We start from the raw sequence: 22,934 nt of genomic DNA, 5'->3' as shown, positions 1-22,934 counted from the left end.
TAGTATAATCCCTGTCTTTTATAAATATCAGAGCCTTGCTCTCCTAACAAGTGGAAACCATGATATCAACAAAAGGAGTACAACTGTGAGCACAAAAGGATGGGATCCATAAATCCTTCATGCAGAGACAGTAACACACCCCGAAGTAGCCATAAGGATTTTATACATTGATTTACATTTATAAGATATTGAAATCCTGCCAATGTTTGGAGTCTAGTTGGAAACCTATATTACATTTATCTTGCAATTTCATTTACTGTCAACAATAAACATTAAATGAAGAAAAATAAGAAAAAAATGTTTATGCAATGACATCATTGCATCACTGGGCATTTTCATTGCAAAAAAAAAGAGGGTCATGATTGCATATCCAAGTGCAATATGAAATAGTTTCCAAATACTTACCAAAAAGCAAACTTTGTATGGATTAAGCCTGTGATAACACTGCCACAATAATAAATGCTTCCCAGTATGTATACAGGACGTATTATGGCTATGATAATCAGACTATTGATAGGAAAAAATCAAATGCCTATTTTGTAATGTCCCAACAAAATTAATGTTATATCTTATTAATTCTTCATCAAATTTCCTAATTAATTTTTAAAAGAAGTAATTGATGGCCTGTTGTCTTCTGAAGGGAAACAACCATATGATTTTAGACAGTAAACAAACATCTGCACAATACTTAAGACTTCCACAGATGTGCAGCACAGCAACAGACTGAGAAATCTGTGTAGAAATATGTCTAGAAAAGGTAGAAATTCAAAATGGCACTATCCTGAAAGGACATTGTGTGCATCTGTTGTCATGAAAACTCACAGAATCACAGGATGGCTGAGGTCGGAAGGGACCTCTAGAGATCATCTAGTCCAATCCCCCTGCTCCAGCAGGGACACCTAGAGCACATGGCACAGGGTGGCATCCAGGTGGGTTTGGAAGATCTCCAGAGAAGGAGACTCCACGACCTCTCTGGGCAGCCTGTTTATTTTCAGTTTGCTTGTCACTACATAGTTTCACAGCACCCCATTATGCACTTCACAAGGTAATGCATGCAGTAAATCCTTATACAAAATAAAAGTATACAAAATAATCTGATCTTAATTGAAAGTATTTTATATCACACCTGTTCATAATTATTATACTTAACTGTTCATCTATATTAATTCCAATGGAAAATCTGAAAGCATTTGGTTACTACATGCCACTAAGAATCATAGTATAGCTGAAGCTGGTCCATCATTCAAGCAGAAAGATAGTGCATCAGGTACTGATTTTTGAACTCACCTGCAGGAGTAAGTGGAACAGGCAGATCTAGTGTCTCAAGTTATCTGATCTGAAACTTCAATAGTTTGCATGTCAGCCTATCTTTTTTCTTAAAAATTTCTTATATGTGAGAATGACAAGGCTTAGATTTATCATCTTTGCCTGAGAAGTGAATTTGGCAAAAAGAACAAGATATTTCAATTTCAAGCAACCTGAACGAAAATGTTGCTTCCTGCGGTCTAGCAAGAACCTCTGAACTCTTTCCCTCTTCTTTTGCAGTGTGCTCATTGAAATGGGTCTGGAGGACGAACAAGAGGAACAAGAATTTTTGGGGCAAGCTCATGCAAAGAAAGTCACATAGCTCCCCAACAGGTCAGAATTCCCAGTGACTCTACCTCTGGGAATTTCGGAAGTTCTCTACAGCTTTAATCCTCCTGACCCTGCCTAATGCCTCTTGAGGAGCATCCCACCTTCAGCTGCTGCTGCAGAAGGGTGATGGTCTTCCACAGATCTTGTGCCACACCAACCAACCCCATAGAGAAGTCCTGCATATCTTGGGGCACTACAAATGGCATGAGGCTCCTATATCTGGGCAAGCAAATTGAGCTTTAAATGTCTAATAACTGGGGATGGTCTAGGCGGTTAGACAGTGGAACCTAACCAAAGATTCAGTTCTACCCAGAGCAGACATCTAGTGGCTAATAAGCTACATTGCCCAGGCTTCATTAACTGCCCTTACTTGCTAGGGATGAGATTCAGCTGCCTGAGCTTCTAGTGCCATTTGAGATGTCCTTGCACATCCTAGCTGGCCCCCAGCTCATGCTCCAGAAAGGAATGGGTTTTGCATAGGTTTGATGTCAGCCCTATCTAGGTGTCCTGGATACCACAGGGCATCTCAAATGCCACTAGCCAACCTGTATCTATTTAAGTGAATTATGCCTTTTACCTTTGAACAGGTGCTTAGGTATCTAGCACTCAGTTAGACATATCTAGGCGAGTTCAATACCGCAGGAATCCCAAACTATAAGACAATCTAATAAAAAATATGAGTTTTTTCTAGTCGTGATATTCCCTGCTGGAGCAGGGGGGTTGGACTAGGTGATCCGTAAAGGACCCTTTCAACCCTAAGCATTCTGTGAGCATTCTCTGATTCTGTGATATTGAGTAATATTGGTAGGAGCTTTTACTGAAACACGTCATTTGTGAAACACTATACTGATGTAAGATTTATTTTAAACAGTTCCTGTTTGCATCTTATGCCAGAGTTGCATGTTGTGGAAATGGGAAATCCATTCTCACTACTCACTGTGCTACTCACTGCTTCTCTAGGACGTATACAACTCAGTTAATGTTTTTGTTGGTACTGTTGTCATCCTTGTAAGTTAAAACTAAAGCATTCTGATTTTTGCATTGCTTAAATGGTGATGCAAAGCAATAAACCTGTGCCTAACCTATGCCAAATCCTCTACTCACTGATTTTCATAAATACCCAACGTGACAGTTTGTAAAAGCAACACCCGCCTTGATGACTTGGGACTGTTTGAAAGGACAGAACCTGGTGGATAGAAAACCACGTCTATGTTTTAATGTTATAAAAAGGGGTTTTATCCAGCAGAGACGAGGTCCACAGAGGGCACAGCCGCCGTCCAGCCACCCTTCCCCGTACACACAGACCCGCTGCGCTGCCTGGGTGTTCTCGCACGTCCCCAAAACAGGCGGTTTTCCCGCATCCAGGGGCACAACCGAAGCGCGGCCGCCCCGCAGCTGCCTCCAGCCCGGAAGCGGCCGCCGAGCGGCCTCGCCTCCCGCCTTCCGCTTCCCGGGCGGCAGGAAGGGGCGTGCGGGGCCGCCATGCAGGTCTCCAGCCTCAACGAGGTCAAGATCTACAGCCTCAGCGCCGGCAGGAGCCTCCCCGAGGTGAGCGGGAGGCAGCGCGGCCGCGGCTCCTTCCCGCGGGAGGGCGCCGGGAGAATCCGACGGGAAGGGGCCGCGGGAATCGGCCCGGGAGGGAGGCGGGACAGTCCGCGCGGGAAGGGGCCGCGGGAATCGGCCCAGGAGGGAGCCGGGACAGTCCGCTCGGGAAGGGGCCGCGGGAATCGGCCCGGGAGGGAGCCGGGACAGTCCGCGCGGGAAGGGGCCGCGGGAATCGGCCCGGGAGGGAGGCGCGGGAGCCGGCCGGGAAGGCGCCCTGCCGGCCGGGAGCAGCCGCCGTGTCGCGCCCGTTGCTCCCTGCCCGGCTGCGGGGCCTGGGCCGCGCCGCTCGCCTGCACGTGTCCCTGCAGCAGAGGTTTGGGGCAGCCGGGGCGCTGCTAACAACACGTTACTCTTTCGGGGAAAGAACGGGGGTTCTTTCCTTGCCCAGATCGCTGTAGGTTCGTAACTGCTGGGGTTTTGACCAGGGATGCACAGCCCAGCCTGACACCAGGGGCTTCTGCATTTGTTGGCCAGCGAGGTTGTGGTTGATTTGCTGGCTAGTTTGCTATAACTTGCTGCTAATCATTTGAGCTGATGCTATATGGAGTGGCTTACAAAGCTGTTCCTGGCTGACTTTTTATTATATATATGTGTTATATATAACTTATATTTGTACGTTATATAGTTATATGTGTTACATATTTGTTATATATAACTATATAATAGATATATATTATATACCGTATGTCATATATGTTATGCATAACTTTGTATATATAACTACATATGACTAAAACAGTTACAAAAAGTTAGGAATACTTTTTGCATATACCTCTGTATATATATTTTGCATATATCTCTAGCAATATGGTGGTTATGATACTCTGCAGGCAGCCAACAATTTAAAATGTAGGCATTGTTTTAAAATGTAAAATTGATAAACTTACTAATGGATTTTTAATGTAACTAATGAAGAGAAAAAAAAACAAGGTGCCCGACAGATCCTGAATTTCTTATACTTTTAAATTTGATGAGCTTAAAGCAGTTGTCTGGTTTGTTTATGTATAATAAACTTAATACTGATGATAACTGTCCTTTATTTCTTTCAGTGGCTCTCTGACAGGAAGAAAAGAGCTTTACAGAAGAAAGATGTCGGTGCGTTGTCCTGTTTTGTAGTCCTTAATAATATGTGTTTACCTGTACACAACATGAAAGTCCAGAAATTTACAAACCTTACAAAAAATTGCAAACTTCTTTTAAAAGAAGTTTAGTCATATCTATCATATTTTGATAGCTACAAAGAATTAAGCTTAGGAGACCATACTTTAATTGCCTGTATAACTTAATATAAATAGAATATTACCAATATAATTTTAACTTCTAGGCATTAAGTATTGGGATTGGAGATTGAACAAAATCATAGTGGGTACATTTTATGTATGTTTTATGGTTAAGCCCAACTACAGATTCCTCTGTGTGTATTCTGCTGTGTTTAGAGCAGTACAAGAACATCACCATTTTAGTCTAAGCTTCTTTTACAGAATGAAGGATGTCCATTTAAGTGTCATAAGAAATGTGATATAGAAATACTTGTCCATCTATAACACTTATAAAGAGGTAACAGGATGATGAGGTATAATATACAACCTCTCAGTTCTACAAAATGTGTGATATATGTTTGCTAATAAAGTATATAGTAACATGTTATGTATTTGCTACCTCTGAATAGACAAATTCTGCATAGAGGTAGCCAACTTCTCAGGGTTAACAGACTGGGTTAATCTGTGTATAGTGTATCTTAATTTCCTGTAGAGAAGATCAAGACTAACTTTCTTTTCAGTTAATTCAAAGTACTGTATAAGAAATCCTTACACTTTTTGATTGATAAAATACTGTCTTTAAAAGCAACTTTTTTTTTTATAGATATTCGTAGAAGAATTGAACTTATTCAAGACTTTGAGATGCCCACAATTAGCACAAAGATTAAGGTGTCAAGAGATGGACAGTATATTATGGCAGTTGGTGAGTTAACTAAACATCTCTCTGTAGAAAAGGCCGGAAGTTCTGGAAAATCTTGATCACAGAAGACCTGTTTAAGGTAGATTTGATAGAGCTTGTTTTTTAAATGGAGCATTGCTTAAAGTTTGAGTTCGCTGTTACGATATGATAGAGCCAGGGTCTTGATGTTATGACACTGTGCTGCAGCATTTGTGTTTAGAAACAGGACACAGTTAAAAACTAAATTCCTTATTATTTTCTTTTTTTTGTGTGTGGATATGTATATATGTATAACTTCTGAGCATTGTTATTTATGTATTGTTTTAAAGGTCAGCAGATAATACTACATTTCATCACTACTGAAGCAGGCTACAGACCTGAATACTTTTTAGTAGGATTTGTTGGTATGAGAAGACTTAAACTTTCAAACTTACTTAATAAATTTTAAACAATGCATCCAGTAATCAGGAAGAGTAAGAAGAGGACCTATGTCTAGGGAGAGAGCTTTCAGGCATGAAAACGAAGAATCTTCAAGGCTAGTTAGAGAGGCTTGTTTTCCCAGACACAGGCATTTTGGTGATTCTGTTGTTTTCTAAGGTCAGAGTTCTTGTGGTTGAAATATAGTAAAGTCTATATTTGTAAAAATTTGTAAAACTAGCCAAAAAACATACTTTGGTGCTATCTCTTTGTTTTATTTTTTATTAGGGATTTTTTTTTTCTTTCAGGAACTTACAAGCCAAGGATCCGCTGTTTTGATACCTACCAGTTATCCCAGAAATTTGAAAGGTGCTTAGATTCCGAAGGTTAGTACAAGCAGACTGCTCGCTACCTTTCCTATAAAATTCTGTCTCAACTAAAACATGTTCCCCTCCCTCTGCTGAGGAGGTCACAATGTGTTGGGGAGGTGGGGAACAACACAGGAATCTAGAGCAAGATATCACGTTTTTTTTCCTGCTGCTGTTATTTCTTCCCTTGGAGCCAAAGGAGGAAGGCAGTGTTCACTTGGAGCCGGTAGGTGTGGCATTTGGAGAGTGAATGTGGCTAAAGACCACAGCTCTGAAGAACAGTGCATGTGTGTGATGTCTAGGAAGCAGCAAGCTCTCCCTTTTCCTTCTGCAAAGTCCTAAGGTAGAGGAATGCAGTGCGGTGGTTGGACTATCATTTCTTCAGTGAATTCTCATTGTTTTCCTGTTGAAGCCCATGCTCACTCGATGAGTTACAGGAGCAAGAGAATTCTCTGATATACATACATATATATATGTGTGTGTGTGTCATATATATATATATATATAAATAAAATAGAATGCTTAAGGTTGGAAGGGACCTCTAGAGGTCATCTAGTCCAACCCCCCTGCACATACAGGGTCACCTACAGCACATGGCACAGGACTGTGTTCAAGCAGGTTTTGAAGATCTCCAGAGAAGGAGACTCCACAACTTCTCTTTGTTGGACAGATAATTATAGTACAGATCCCAGCAATATCTCCTTTTATTATAAAACTGCAGTCATATTTTTCGTCAAATAGTACTATTTATATGAGATATATCTACCTCTTTCATCACCTTGAGTTATAAGAAGTAAAAGTAGTTCATTTTCTTATTACACTTTAGACATCAGAGAGACATCATCTATATATATATAAATTCCTTCTGTAATAGCAAGGATATGTTAGAGCTAGGTGGTAGCATGGACAAGGCCCTGACTACATCTTATTTGCTATTATTTTGGATTGAGGAAAACTGTAGGAGCTTGAGGATGACAAGGAGCCAGTGAGTGAGCTGCTCTGTGTTTAGGAGGCGTAGATTTGGGGAAGGTTTTCATTTTTAGGAGCAAAACAGTGAGGGATGAGTAGAGAGTGGCAGAAGTCTTAAGTCACTATAAAAAAATGAAGCTGTGCTCTAGCTGCTATGTGTGCAAAACTGTAGAATAAAAACAAAAACTGAAAACGACTGAATTAGGTTATGGAAAAAGGAGGAAAGTGTAGTGATGTTTTCTTACGTTATGCCTGAGCACTACAAATAATCATGTAGTGAAGGGACAAGTAATTAAGAGGAGAGGAGGCGTAGGGATAAGGGTTGATAGTGTCTGGGAAAAAGAAGAGGTGGCAGGAGTGAGACCTGATTTTAAAAGACTAAAAATCATTGGACTAGTGGATGCTTGCTGATACCTTTGAACTGACAGTTACTTTTTTTTAGAGCTGCCATCTCACTAGACTGTGGAGTTATGTTTACTTTGAAATTAGCATAGAGTCACTTCATGTAACTTCAAATAAGGTAGCTCATTTAAATGCAGGCAGTTTAGCTGAAGCAGCTACTACCTGCCCCAGATCATTTAAGCTAGCTGAAGTTCAATGCATTCCAATCAGTATAGATAATAACTTTCCAATCATAATTATTGGCTCCTTAAAACTTTTTTTCTGTGGAAGTGCTGACACCTTAGAAAGTCAGCGTATATGAACTCTTTTAATTACCATTTGTGCATTATCAAAGATTCATGGACCACACACAAACTGAAGACACTATTGGATTGGACCTTCCTTGAGCCAATAAATAGGTGGCTGAGCATCATGTTGAGGAAAACGTCAAATGTACAAAAATGATAAAAAGATTACAAGATGCTTCATATGTTTCTGAAGTTTTATAAAAGTACTTACTGTTTTGCAAATGAAGTTATATAATTAAAGATTTTTATCGCAATGCCTGCATGATACATTGACACCTGTGGGGAATACTTACATGACTAAAGGTTAACATAAATGTAAATGTTTTCAGGATTTATGCCAATGTTTGCAAATAAGTTTGCTCGCTTAGCTGACTTAAAACCTTCTTGCTCTCTCCTCTAGTGGTTACATTTGAGATTTTATCAGATGATTACTCAAAGGTATGTTTAATGTTCTGAATGTATAAATGAGAAAATGTGTTTAATGTGTATATTAAAATGCATTTTCATATATGGTTTAGGCAGTCAATCACAACTTTTGGAACAGCAAAATAATAAAAAAAAAAGGAGGGGTAAACATTTTTATCCCTTCAAAATGTTGTCTGTTTTCTTTGCCTCTTTGTACTATAATTTGCCTTACCGCCTTTCATGTCTTTTGTCTGTAATAGAGAAAATGTTCAAATAATGTTCTGTTCTGTGAAGAAAATAATAATGTAAAAAGCAGAACTAACCATTCTTTTTTATGATAATGTATAATCACAGTAACTTGTGACAGTAGCTCAGATGCACCATATTTGAAAGGTGGGATAGCTACAACTAAGTAAATAGCCTGACCTGGCAGGGTGGTTGTAGTCAACATGATCTAAGCATATGAATGAGGCAAAAATAGTGGAGAGAAGTATCTTTTGTTTTTTGAGTTGCTGTAACTAGAGAAAACAGTTGAGTTCTTAGGTCCATGAGCTTTTCTTCAAGTCTGGTGCTGATACCTCTTACAATTTTGCTGAGGACCTGAAGAAAAGTTTCTGTGCTTTAAAGCTCCTCTGTTTTCTCCAGCTGCAACAGTTGGTGTTAATATATATATATATATATATATATATATATATATATAACCTCTTTCTGTAAACTCTCGTTTGTTGATTAATCGGGGTATTATGTGCTAATAGAATATGAAAATTATTTAAGTAATATTTCTGATTTCATTGGGAAAATTATCAGAAATATTTCAGTCAAATGTTTACTTATTCTTCTGAGATGAGATCCTTGCATTTCTGCTGTGGGTTTGTGTTAACAAATACTTCCAAGTCATTAGAGACATTATGATCCAGTTTTCTAGGTCTAGCCTTTTCAAAATTCCCCCTTGAGGTTTCTAAGCATGTGTGTGATTTCAAGTAGAAGGCTGCACTGGTGATGCATTATAGTTGTCTCCAACCTGTCTGCTTTCCATGGGATAATATTTCCCTGTTGTAAAGACCAAACAGCTATGTGGGTGAGAAACATATGTTCACAGATCTGTTTCTGATGGGTTGCTAGCAAGTCTTGTGCATGTCTTGAGCTAAAATTGGTACTGCGTTCCAGGCTGGCGCCCTGGTTTGGCAAGTTAACATGACCTTATTTTCAATTTTATTTTCCAAAAGTGAACCAAATAGTTAGAAAGAAAACTGTTTTCAGGTAGTTGTTTTATTGATGTCTTAAACATGATTAAAAAGGGACAATGTTTGAGAACTTACACTTGATGCACTTAACCTACTTTTCCAATCAGTATTTCTATGATGTTATTTATGCTTATTTACGGGAACATATTGCTGGCTCATATTCAAATTGCCATCTACAATCCCAGTTGCACTTCTGAACTTTCCTAGTTTCAGACTGCAAAAAGACTAAAGTCTCTTTCTCCTCAGCCTTCTGAAAAATGCATGGGTTTCCACCTAGTGACTTTTGCCACACAGCACAAATCTTTTTGCTTTTGCTACGCAAACGTTATAGTTTGCTCTAGTGACCACAATTAATATAGTAAGAAGGAAAAACAAATATGAGTTCCGTTGAACTGTATCTGAGGATAATAGAAGAAAACATCTTTAATTCCAATCCTGTAGAATGCGAAGAGAGCAAGAGAAAAATGAGTATGCACATTTCTCATTGAAAATGAGAAGTGCATCATTCTCACTGAGTCTTTTCTCCTCCTGGTAACAGTTTTTTGATGGCTTACTATTAATTTGATAGCAGATTTTATATTGTTATTTAAATATGACTTAATTTTATGCTCTCTTGAGTTTATTTAGCTTCTGTACTGCATAAAGCTGCAGAAGTTTTTCCTTTGTCGTGACTTAGTAGATACAATAGAGGAAATATTCAATCTGAACATTGCTTTAAGGAAGTAAGTAAAAAGCTTTGCTTGTTTTAGACCTCCAGTAAAAAGGATGAAGGTGTTAGGCACACTAGGCACACTTGATTGTGTTTTTCGTATACAACCCAAGGTCACAGAACACTTGTGGCTGGAAGCAGTATCTGGAGAGCAGCAGTGTTGGTTGCCCAGGGCTGGCTGCCCAGGACTAGTTAGGTTTTCAGTATCTCTGAGGAGAGAGACTCTGCAGCTTATCCAAACAGCCTGTCCCAGTGTTCAGCCATCCTCAGAGTGCTGAGTGTGTTCAGGAATGGTGGTGTTTAACATTACCTGGGTAGCTGCATTTGTGTTCTTGTGTAAAACGCTCGTTACCCTTCTGAAAGAAAATATTCCACTTTGTTTTGGATCTTAAGAGGGCCTATCAGTTAATAGTAGAATTATAGAGTTATAATAATAGAATATAATTCTGATAATAGAAAAGATTTAACTAAGGGGAGATTTGGTGATAATTTTTTATGAAGTGATAATACAATTAGTACTTCTTTCATGTCCCATAGAGGAAAAATATATAGGTTTATGCGCAAAGGTGAAAGAATTAAAACCACAGTGGTATTTGCTTTTTCTTGGAATTCTTATCATTATTTGCATTGCTAAAAATATAATCCAGCAGTTGAGATTAAAAAAAAAATCTTAACTCTGCACCAGGTGTATGAAGGCACATGGATTATATGTATTCTAAATTGAACTAGCACCTGTTCTGTCCTAAGCTAAATAAAGATGAGGCTCAGAGGCGAGAGTTTTCTGTGGCTGCCCATATTATTTGCATCCTCTGTGTGTGATTCTGGGCCAGGCTAACAGCTACTGCCTTTGGTTGCAGAGTTAGTTTCAAGATATCGCATAAACTTTAAACGTTGATTTAGTATTTATAAAGTGCTTTGTCGTGGCTAGTGGAAATGACAAAGCACTTGTAAATCGTTCCTACTAAAAATGACAGAATTGAGATGGACTGCAGTAACCCTGTGCAAGTTTGAAAAATCACTGGAGTTTGTGTTACAACAGAAGTTGATGAAACACTGCTGTTGTCTTATGTATATTCTATCCCTTCTACTTTATTTTCAGATTGTCTTCTTGCAGTGTGACAGATTTGTGGAGTTTCATTCACAGCATGGTCACTACTACAGAACAAGAATACCAAAATTTGGTAGAGATTTTTCTTACCACTATCCATCATGTGACCTGTATTTTGTAGCAGCAAGGTATTGATCAAATGGATTTATTTGTTTCACTTTTGTTAGGAATGTTTTCCAGTAGTAAAGTGAACATAAAAATAATGAAAAAGTTGAGAATACTTTTTATTGGAAAAAATGGTATAACTTCCACATTCATAGTGGACACTGTTTGTGAAGAGTAGAAAATGTGGGAAATAAGAGATTAATGCAGTTTGTTTTATCATTTAAGGCTGTGATTCTTTAACCAGGTGTATCATGTATTTGGAAGCTTGTTATCAAAATTGCAATTCATTTTACTTTAAAAAATGCTGAACATCTAAATAAGAAAAGATGAGTTTTCTTTCTTGGCTGGTGTTTCAGTACTGTTCAAATTTAGTTTACTGAGTACAATCACATGCAATGATGAACTGAATTTTTGAAGACATAGTAAAAGTAGAACAGGGTCTTTAAAGTGTCAAACAAGTTGTGATTCGAGGTGTAAGGGAAATCAGAGCAAATTTTAAAAATCTTAAGAAGGGAATTAATGCATCTTTTACCTGGAAAAGACTAATTGATATGTCATTATAATGTCACATTTGTTTTAGTGAACATACGCTTTTTTGAAAGGTGGATTTATCTCATAAATTCTATATTTAGTTAATTTAAGCTCTTGACAACAGTTCTCATGACTTCCACTAACTCATAACAATATTTTTCAGCATGTGCAAGAGGAATTAGTAATCTTAGATTCTTTTTTTTACTTTGTAGTTCTGAAGTATACAGACTAAACCTGGAACAAGGAAGGTTTCTGAACTCCTTGCAGACTGATGCTTCGTAAGTGCTTTTAGTGCATGATGACTTTTCCACCCACCAGGTGGAGCCAAGCTCCTGCCAGGCTCACGCTCTGCATTGTATCTGAATGTTGCCGAGTACATTGCAAGGTAGAGGTCAAAAAGGAACATATGCTGAGTTCTATTTCATGTTCTGTCATTCTTTTCTTTTTTTTAAAAAAATATTTTAATAGAGTTTTATATATTAAGCAATTTTAGAATTGCTTAATATTAGACTTTGCATCGCATAACTTGATCTTGAGAACGTTCCATTAAAACTTTACCATTAATCACATTAGATTAATCCTCAATTTAATCATCATATATAGGTCTACCACAGGGATGAACTTTCCCAGATGTGCTGTTGTCCTTCTGCTCTTGAAATAGTCAGAATAGGTCTTTATATCATCAACTTGTGTCTTAATTTGTTTGAAATATCAATCAGAGCAGCTGCTGAGCTGCTTTTGTGTGTCAGGAGGACAGACTTGCCTGGCTAAAGTGGTCAGTAGGTGGGCGATAGCAAATGCTCAGTGGGTAAGATAGCTTAGTAGCAATGTGTAGGCAGACACAACTGGAGCAGCAGCAGAACAAAGGGGATAAGCCAGAAGTGGAGGAGTTGTGGTTCCTGTGGGAAATCTGAATCAGAGATGAGACTTGAAGATATGAGAAGGCTGTAAGGCAGGAGAATGAAAGGTGTTGTAGAACTAGAGGTGGAGGACTTTGAATGGCAGAAGTTGGCTTTGGGATGGGTAGGTATCTGGGATGTAAAGAGCAGCCAAGGCTTCACAAAAATAAATATCTGTGCTCTGAAAGAGCTGTTGGGGATATATGAAGCTCCTGAGGTGCCCTGTTGAGAACCGGGTACTTCAGAGAGGGTGTTGCTCAGAATATGCTCATAACATGGGGATTTCTGTAAGCTTTGGAGGATATGGAATCTGGAAGACCTTTTGATGAAATTGAGTATACAGTGGAGGAGAGAAATGTGGCAAGCCTTGATTGTAGGGGTGGTGGGTATGGTCAGAGAGTCCTTCAGGTTAGAAGGAAGCCCCGGAGGTCGCTAGTCCTTTCTTCTGCTCAAAGCATGATCAGTGCTAATTCAGATGAGGTTGCCCAGGGCTTTGTCCAGTTGGGTCTTGAGAGCTCCAAGGATTCCACCACCTTTCCGAGCAACCTACTCCAGTGTTTAATTATCCTCCTGGTGAAAAATGTTATCTTTACATCCAGTCAGAGCCCCCTCTGTTTCAGGTTTTGTGCACTCTCTCTGATTGTCTTCTGAGCTTGGCTCCAACTTCCTGGTATGCTTATCTTAGGTACTGGGAAGCTGCTATTAGGTGCTCATTTGTTTCTTCAGGCTAAGCAGTAGTGTTCATGGTTACCAAAATCTTTCTAGTTATTCATGTGTCAAGTTAATCTGAGGTCATTAAGCACGCTCCTTTTTGTGTTTTAGTGAGAATAATGTCTGTGACATAAATCCTACACACTTCTTGTTTGCTGCAGGGACAGCTGAGGTAAATGTTTGCATTTATTTTTTATAAAAGGGCAATAATATTCACTTTTCTTTTATATCAGTTTGAAAAAGATAAGAAGTCATGACATGTAGCTAATTAATCTCATTTAACCTGTTAGCTATTGAACCATTAAACAAGAAATCCGTTTTTAGAGTGTAATGTAGTTAAAATTTCTGAGCTATATTGGTTGCTGTGATGCTTAAGATTTTTCAGAAGAGAGAGAAAATAAGATTGTCTTGCCTTAAACATGGTAGAAATTAGCTAGCGTTTACACGATATTAATATCGGGAAATTAGTTTTAAGAGTTTACTTTCAGATAACAGTTTTTAAAAAAAATCTGTAGAAATTGTATGTCATTATTAAAACAACCCATGTCAACCTATGAAATATGATTATATGTGAAATTATTCATAATTAAAACATTTTCAGAATACTAGAAATGTTTTTTATATAAGCTCAGAATATATTTTCTGCACCGTTTAGGGCAAGGTGGAATGCTGGGACCCTAGAACTAGAAATCGAGTTGGGGTGTTGGATTGTGCTTTAAGCAGTGTGACAGCAGACACAGAGTGAGTACAAATTACCTTTAGAAAGTGTGTTCTTCCCTTCTGAGAAGTTTTGCCTTTAGAAACAAATCCTATTTTGCATTAATATGGTCTGCAAATAATCTCATTCCTAGTGGGAATAAAGGATTCATTGTGATTTTGTCTCTTAGTAATTGATGTGAATAAAAATGGCTGATCTTCAACTATTTATACTACTACAAGTTGTAAATATGAATAATACAGCTTTTTTGAAGAAGTGCTTCTTAGCGATATAAAATAAGTCAATTTGCATTAATTAGTTTTTTAATTTCTTAAATATTTACAACTTTTATTGAAATAATATCTAACAATAATTGTTATGCTTTGCAGGATAGATGGTTTACCATCCATTTCAGCACTGAAATTTAATGGGGCTTTGAATATGGCCGTCGGAACATCTACTGGGCAGGTAGCTTTAACGTCATGTGCAGTAAACCTTAGGAGGTGCTATTTTGCTATTGTCAGCTCATGCTTTGAGTACGCTTACTGTGATGTGAATGTAAAATAATAAAAATAAGGGTATAGAGTAGTAGTAGTCATTTTTAAAGTCCAGGTTAAACTGATCAAATGCTCTTATGGTTCAGAATGCTGTAGGCTGCAGCTTGAAGTCATCACAGAATCACACGATACAGTTTCAAATTCTGCAGTTTTAACTTAGGAGTTAAGTATGTGAGGAGGTTATTCCTTTTTGTGGCTCTGTCAGTACCATCTCAAACCTGCATAACTGCTCTCTCTTATCTTGCAGAAGTGATTTTTATTTTCTTCTTCTGGGCATAGGAGGGGATTATTTCTATTCATTTATTCATTTTTACCAATCCGTTTACAAAGTGGAGTACAAAGATTTTTTTCCCCTCTTGGGTCTTTCATGAAGGTTAGAAAACTGCAGCTTGTTCAGGAGCAGGTGCAGACTTAGGAGTTTTAGCTGTGATGGTCTTAGTGTGCATGCAAGACCAGTTTTATTAGAGAATATATTTTTTGTTTAAAAAAATCTTTCTCCAAATTATTAGTGTTTACACTTTGTGTGTGAAAGATTTAAGGTATTCCTCGGGTATTGTAGGTAATTTTGAGAGAAAAATGCAGATTTTGAGAGAAGAGTGCAGACATGGTCATTTTCTTAATAATCAAAAAAACCCCACCACCTTTTTTTTTTTTTTTTTTTTTTTTTTTTTTTTTACTGAATGACTGAGTGAGAGGATATTCACTGAATCTAGAAAGGCCTCTAAAAAATTAAATCTTGCAAGAATAGTACAAGAATCTGAAAATTGTTAATTAAGAGATACAAAGAGCCTTGAAAACAGCTCTTTTTTTTTTAGTACAAATTAAAAAGATTTTAGAAAGATGGTCGAGTCTTAAGTTTGCTCTTTATTTTTCTAGACTGAAGCATGTTGCTGGTTAAAATAAATTGTAAACTGGGCTGGTTTAATAAGCATTCTTCAGTTCTTAAAATTATTTCTGTTATATAAAACTTGTTATGTGTTTTAAGTAAAAAATCACAGTTTTGTTGAAATTGTTAGAGGAGAATTGTTTTAGGTGACCTCCTCTTGATTTTAAGTATAATCTGTGTTTTGTCCTTCTAGGTTTTATTGTATGATCTCAGGTCCAGTAATCCATTAATAATCAAAGATCACCAGTATGGGCTGCCTATTAAGTCAATTCAGTTTCAACATCAGTTAGATTTAATTATCTCTGCAGATTCTCGAATCATAAAAATGTGGAACAAAGATACAGTAAGTGTTTTTGTTGTTGCATTTGTGTCTTGTATTTTCATTTTTCTTTTCCCGTGCAGTTTTAAGTTAAATAGAAAAGCTTAAATTCAGTACAGGATTTGTTTTAATGTGCTCTAATTTTCATAGTATTTTGTCTTGTCTGACTAAACAAACCAACATCTGAAAAGGTCCCCAACAGTCTGCCAGGTACACTGTCTTGTTTCTTTAATGATTTGTTAAGCATCTAAGATGGTTCTTTCAGCAGAAGAGTTTAAGAGAATTTAAAAATAAAAAGCACTATCTTAGCCATTGCTGTGGTTTGTGCATTTCTCATTGTGTGCTTGAACACATCCATTTCTGATTTTTCAATCCAATTTCCTACTCAAAAAAAGGGATAACTTCAAAGGTAGATTAGTTAGTTTGTAAACTATTATAATCAGATACTGCTTGTTTCCACAGAAGAGCAATCCAATCCTACATCAAGATCGCAATGCGTATTACTTTGTAATAATGGATTATATTGTATCAGAAAATGTCCTCTGCCCCTATACATGAAGTTGAACTCTCTACGAGGCTTCTTTTTGTGATATGGTGCTATTTTTTTCTTTTCACCAGCGCATCTTGCACAAAATATGCTAACCCATAGATCCATGGCAATACTACTATAATTTGGTTTGGTCTAAGGGGCTGTCTTTAGTCATTGTATTCCTTCTAAAGAACATGCTTTATCCTGTATCTTTGCTTTTCTAGGTTTGTAATTAAGTATATGAAGAGCAGTTAAAGTAATTTAAAGGTTTTTCTCTAACATTTCAAGCAGCTATTTTATATTGTTGTGCTTCTTCATGAACTTTCAATAGCCTCTTTTATTTTCTTGTGTGATTTCTGTTTTTTTGTAAGCTCCTCTGCAGTTACTTTCCATTGTCTGAAAAGGCAAATAAATTATTGGCTATTATTTAAAACATCTGCAGTGGCCTCTCTCCATTTTCCTTAGGTACATATATTCCTCTCTGAGAGAATTAAAAGCTGTAAGGTTTGTCAGGTGGCCTCTGCAGTGGGGAAAGGGAGGTTTTTTTGCTGCCGGGAGGCACAGATAGCTTTGGATGGTTTCCTGGCGTGTATTCCAGCTGGCTCCACCTCTGCCAGATGTTGGTTCCTGACTATCTCTGGCCGGGACCCAACTGCAGAGGCAGACTGGGGCGGAGAGCATCTGGCTTTGATAGCAGAATAGCCCCGTGCTGGGACGTGCCTTGGGGTGGGGAGCGCGAGGAGGCGCTTTGTCTGCTAAGGCCGGCGTGGGGGGAGACTCCTATTAATCATCGGGGAGAGACCAGAGGTGGGTGGGGTGGCAACATCCAACTGGGAGGGGAAGGAAGGGCCCAGAAAGGTAGGTGGGATTGCTGCAGGGGAAGAAAAAAGAGGAACAGGATCAAAATTGACTCTGTTCCTGTCCCTCATTTAGAGCTGTGTAGACATGTATGCTCACGCTTCAGGATCTGTGGCCCAGTTCTTGGAGACTCTTCTTTTACTGCCTGTCTTATGTGTTGGCATATAAGAGCACCTGTATTTTGTCTGGGTTTTTCAGACTCTGTTCCAATTCTTTTTTTTTTTTTTTTTTTTTTTTTTGGGAATGTTGTTTCCTGCTTTTACCTTTTTTTAAGTGCTGTTACAACTACAATTCTGTTCTGAGTTAGATACAGATCAGTGTATTTATTCAGGCCTCTATAATGTTGAGATATTGAGTTTATAAACTGCAGATAAAACAGTGTGCTGTACCTAATTTTTATGTAGACATGAGCTGATTGGAGGAAGCAACCTGCAGAATCAAATTCCAGTGCCAAACTATCATTTCGGCTAGCATGCTTACTAAAAATGAAACAATTTAAAACCGTTCAGCCTTGGACAAAACAAAGTCTGTACCCCAGTGAGCCAGGACTTTATCATGCTCCTACAAAATGATGCAGCAGCTGTTTGTTGCAGTTGATAAAAGCTGAGGAGAGCAGATCTGCCATTTGTGCTTTCAGTGCAGAGTTGGGGCAGAGCAAGTGCAGGTCTCGCTGTGCATTGCTGTGTCTTCAGGAATGTGCAGGCTACACCTCCTTGTAAGAGACCTGATCAGTGACAAAATACAATGTTGAATTCCCTATGTTCATCTGTCTTTGTTCCATATTTCTTAGTTTCTATAAGGCCACTTTTAACATTTAGTTGTACTGCATGTAATTATATTGTTTGAATTCTTTGTAATATATTTTCTTCCTTCAATTTCAGGGGAAGATATTTACTTCAATGGAGCCAGAACATGATATCAATGATGTCTGTCTTTATCCAAATTCAGGTATATTAGATAATATGAAGTGCAAAAGTGAAAGCTGATGTTACCCAAAGATATAATCTTTTTTTTCTTGTTCAGGTGATACAGATTAGGTCTACTTTCTTCCTTATGTTAGATCGAGGACAAAATGGTTGCTTCTCAGTTAGTGTCACTGTTTCCTCTGCATCTGTGTTAAATCTCTTTTGTAGTTAAAAGCTACTGTGCTGTCAGCTGAATGATCAACAACTTTTGCCTTAAGCCTTTAATAAGAATATGATTTTGGACCTTTTTATGATCTCAGTCCCAAATGAATCATAGCTTGCTTTCTAGAGCTAGTAAAAACATCTTTGACAAGGTTACAAAATTCTACAAGTGTTTACAAATATTTGAGTTTCTTGATTTTAGATACAGAACTTCTTGTGCCCTACTTAGGATTTAATACTCTGTTTAAAATTTTAAATTTCTAAGTTTTTATAACATTTCCAGTATATTAAATTTTTGATTTATAAGTGCACAGATTTCCATGTTTACTCTGTGTTCAAATTTACTCAGTCTTGTAAGGGTATGTTTAAAAATCAAAACAGAGTCATTTTAACTAAAGTTTCTGGATCTTACTTTCTGAGAAAAAACATTTTGCCAAATGGTGCTTATACGTACGCGTTTGCTTTGGTTGTACCTGAGATATAACAGGCTTTAACTTCCCCCCTTGCCTTTAGTTGCTTAGTTGTTAACTAGTATATGTCGCCAAATTCCCCTATAGAAAGCAGTACTATAAAAGGTGAAAATTCTCTAGAATGGCACGTGACAAAATTCTTGATCCTGAGAATGGCTATGTTGCAAACTCTGCACTTCTCTTAATTTTAGATAGAAGTAATTCTGAAGACAGTGACTTAGGCTTTGGGTTGTACTAGCCGCTGAAAATCTAGACTGTAGATAAGTAAGTTTGCGATTTCTAACAAGTTACAACTTATCTTGTCTTTTCTGCCAAATTCAGTTAAGAATGTGTCCTTTATTTCCTGCAAGATGAGTATTTAAATACTGTGCACTGCTGAGAGGGTGGGCATTCCTGGGCTCGTGCAAAACCTCAAGGGTCTCTAAGATCTCTCTGAAAAAAAAAATATTAGATCATTTCCACAGTGCTCAGGGTTAAGCCCCCTGAAACAGAGTGGTGTTAGACAGCTTAGCAGTTGGGCCAGGTTAACTGAGCCTTCAAAAAGACATAAATACCTCTTTATTGATGTCCTCTGTATTTGAATTTTTCCCGGTTCAGAGTGACAGAAATAACCAATAATAAGCAGTAAGTCAAAGTCGGGCAGAATATGGACTCTGTGGCATGAGGCTCAGGGTACATATTGCGTGTCCTGGTTGTGCTTCGTTCATGAGCAATTTGCGAGTATTTGAGAATAGCTGTGATAACAACCTGGACTCTGCAGTAGTAGGTAACTGAGGTAGCCAGACCTGGTCTTGTCTCTTCCATAGCTCCAGGGGGAGGTCATTAGAGTGAATTGTCCTTAGAACCTCATCCAGGTTTCATCTCCGAGGAGCTGACTGATTTGATCCAAAAGAGAGCCAGGGAGTGGATTAATATCCCTGCAGTGTTGATAATTAGGGGACTGTGAAGAGGAGTGAAAAGCAGCTAAGTTGTTTGTCAGTGACAAAAATGTAAGATGGCTAGCATTGCTTTATCTTCATTCCAAATTTGAATAATTAAATTCCCGAAAATCAGGAACTATTTTTCAGTAATACCAATTTCCAGTTGTGGGAAATGGGAAATACAGAATCACCTGAGCACTGCTGCTGTTATTAACATGCTCTCTTTGGTCCCTGAGCTCCTGGATGCAAATCCCAAGAGATTCTTGCCCAGGCTGTACTCTTAATGCTTCATGCAAAACTACTGCTCTCAAATCCATTACCCTAATAGCATGGCTATACTTCACTTAAACATAGTGTTTGCTCTTCATCCTTGCATAGGACAAGATGCTCGTGTTTTGTTGTTGTTGTTGTTGATGTGGTCAAAGTTTAGACTTTTATTTAAAAACATATATTTTGTTTTAAACCTGAAGAAAATAATTTCAGAAATGTCATGAACAAGAAGGCCTTGAATTCACATTTAGAATACTTTTAGGAGAATGTTTTTTAGTGCAAGTAGATATTTTACTTTTTCATTTTATATTTATAATTTTGCTGTAAGGGTTGTAATATTCTAATTTCATTCTAAAATGACAAAAGATAGCTGCTACTTCATATTAATTCCAGCTCTTTTCTACAGAAAAAGTCATTTGCATGTATTGTAATTAAATACTTCAATGCTGCATTGTCCAAATTATAAAACAATAACAGAATAGAAAACAGAAGCTACACTGAAACATAAAATATTGTGAAATATTTATGGTAAATTGTGGATCAGTTTAATGTGAAAAACTTATTCTTAAGTCTAAGGGATTTATTTTTTAATAAACAGTTTTACCAACTAGCTTCAGAGCTACTATCTTTCATAGGAAACAAACCTTGTGCGTCAATAACCAAACTACATGATGACCAATGATGACCAGGTTTATTGCAACTCTTAAAGTAATTATGGGTCTCTCTCTTCTTAATTACACGTGCACAGAATAGGGTTGAGGGAGAGAAGTTTTGCCATTATTGAGTAACATTGACTCAACTCCAGCTAAGTTCTATAATATAAATGAAACTCAACAGCATTTTAGCAGCAATGAGTGGAAATTTGTGCTTCTGTTTCAATGATTGTAAAATTATTTAAAAGAAAAATTTTCCTTTCTTTAAAGCTATTTCACTTATTTAATACTGCTCCATAGTTGTCCCCTTAAAGTGGTAATGCCACATTGCATACTACTTTCCTAATATGGTCCTATTAAAATCTCTTCCCTGGAAGATAAGAGTTCTCATTTATTTCTCATTTATTTCTTTCTGAAGTATCTTGCAAGTGATCGAAGTAGACTGTTTGCCGTTAGTAATAGGTGGAAGACTCTGAAAGATAAGGCTTTCTTTCATGACCATCTTGGAAGCACCTGCAGAATTAATTTCCAATATTTTATCTCTAGTGTTTTTTATTCAGTAAATAGAGAAATGCCTTTTCTCCTGTGGTGGTGGTGAACATACTGAGGCATTAAGGGCGCTCAATTCATGAAACATATGCTGTAAATTCTTGCCTTTTTTCCTTAAACTCCTGCCTGTAAACCTTTATGGATTTGTATTTTAGCCTTAGTTTGCTGACTAAGCTTTCACAAATTTCTTGCTTTGCCAGGAAAGAAAGCCCCCCTTTTTTATTCCCAACACTGAGAGTCCAGCTGCATTGTATATTTTTAATAAAAGGATTAGGTAGGAAGGATTACCCCACCCAAGTTAATTGCGTTCTTCTAGTTGGGTGTAAATTATATTTCTACCCTCTGGGTGTGTGGTAATTGACCCCATTATTCATAGTCTCAGCAGCATAAGTTACAGTACTTTTAATCAGAAAGTTATCTAACTTGATTGCTTCTTTTCTTCTTCTTTTCTATGCTCCATCTTCTTGTCATACATGATGTTCAGCTACACGGAAAAGTCAAAATTGAGACAAGCATAAAGTATATGCCAGCCAAATGTCCTTACTGTGCTCTCATGTAGGAAGAAACAGACTAAATCTCACTTTGAACTTATCCTATGATCCATATCCATATTTTCCATGAATTCATTATTTCTACAGTAGTTTTTATATTCAGATTATTTTCAGTCATTACCTAGAATATCTTATTTCTGTAATAATAGGTATTTCAAGTTTTATATTTGCCCCAGTTTATTAATATCACTGTTAATATTATATTTGAAGCCACAAAATCCTGTGTCTCATTTTATGTTGGAAGGATATCCTTGGTTTCCCAAAATGAAATATCTAGAAAGATGTAAACTTGGTATAATTGATGACTTTGTGTAGAATGTATGTGTGTGTATTTAAAAACAAAACAAAGCAAAAAAAATCACCCTTATGTTATTAATACATATGATTTTAATACATCTGTACTAATACATGTACCCTTGTTTATGTCCGGGGTTTTAAGAGCAATTCAACCTGGATTTGTTCTAAATAGTCATACAGGATAATCTATTTATTTAAATTTGTTATGAAAACCAGTAGTCTGCAGTTGTCAGAATTAAAGGTTGCTTTAAGCAAAATGACCAGCTGTTAAGTTACAGAACAAAAGGTATAAGTATATAACAAAAAAGCTTCATTGACTGCCATCATACCTTTCTTTTCTTAGCGTATGAAGCAGCAACTTATTAGAGGGCCCTTTCACCTATTTCTTATTTTTGACAGCAGTAAATTTTCCATTTTCTCTGCTTTTCTTAAAAGATACTGTAAGCTTAGCTTGTCTTTTGAAATTCATTTGCAATGAACGTATGAATCTACTACATCAGAATTAAATGCCTCAAATATATGTATTAAAAAAAAAAAAGTAAAGTTGTCCTCTTATGACCAATATTTTTACTTTGGAAATCTCTTTTTAGGAATGCTAATGACTGCCAATGAAGCCCCTAAAATGAATATCTATTATATGCCAGTAAGTAATACAAATTAACTTTGCATAATTCTCAATACTGATAAGCAAATGTATCGCTGTTTTAATATTGTCAATGGTTTGGTGCTGTTAAAATTTTCATGTTGGAAAACGATTTCTGTAATTTCACATTTACATTCTCTGATTTCTTGTGATAAAGAAGATAAAACAACCCATAATTTATTTATATAATGTTATTAAAAGCAATGTTTAATCTTGCCTTTTGTTACCAGTTCCAAAACTGGCTAGTGGCAATAGGAAGTGTGGAGCTTTGAAAG

At 37.2% G+C, this 22,934-nt stretch overlaps 1 protein-coding gene across 1 annotated transcript in view; it reads left to right on the top strand.

The window, feature by feature from the left end:
• The first annotated feature begins 3,086 nt into the window (after positions 1-3,086).
• NOL10 (nucleolar protein 10) overlaps positions 3,087-22,934 on the top strand; it is a 47,569-nt gene continuing 27,721 nt past the window's right edge. Inside the window, exons 1-13 of the mRNA XM_088536238.1 lie at positions 3,087-3,183; positions 4,290-4,335; positions 5,104-5,202; positions 5,904-5,981; positions 8,022-8,059; positions 11,079-11,215; positions 11,936-12,001; positions 13,445-13,505; positions 13,989-14,074; positions 14,420-14,498; positions 15,667-15,816; positions 18,061-18,127; positions 22,607-22,659. Of these exons, the coding sequence (XP_088392364.1) occupies positions 3,118-3,183; positions 4,290-4,335; positions 5,104-5,202; positions 5,904-5,981; positions 8,022-8,059; positions 11,079-11,215; positions 11,936-12,001; positions 13,445-13,505; positions 13,989-14,074; positions 14,420-14,498; positions 15,667-15,816; positions 18,061-18,127; positions 22,607-22,659 (1,026 nt within the window). The 5' untranslated portion in view covers positions 3,087-3,117. The remainder of the gene's footprint in view (positions 3,184-4,289; positions 4,336-5,103; positions 5,203-5,903; positions 5,982-8,021; positions 8,060-11,078; positions 11,216-11,935; positions 12,002-13,444; positions 13,506-13,988; positions 14,075-14,419; positions 14,499-15,666; positions 15,817-18,060; positions 18,128-22,606; positions 22,660-22,934) is intronic.

This window comes from Tinamus guttatus, unplaced genomic scaffold, assembly GCF_059628265.1.
Source record: "Tinamus guttatus ecotype Peru unplaced genomic scaffold, ASM5962826v1 Tinamus_guttatus_pri_ptg000653l, whole genome shotgun sequence".
In the NCBI taxonomy this organism is placed as follows: domain Eukaryota; kingdom Metazoa; phylum Chordata; class Aves; order Tinamiformes; family Tinamidae; genus Tinamus; species Tinamus guttatus.
This window is presented reverse-complemented; position numbering and strand designations above follow the sequence as displayed.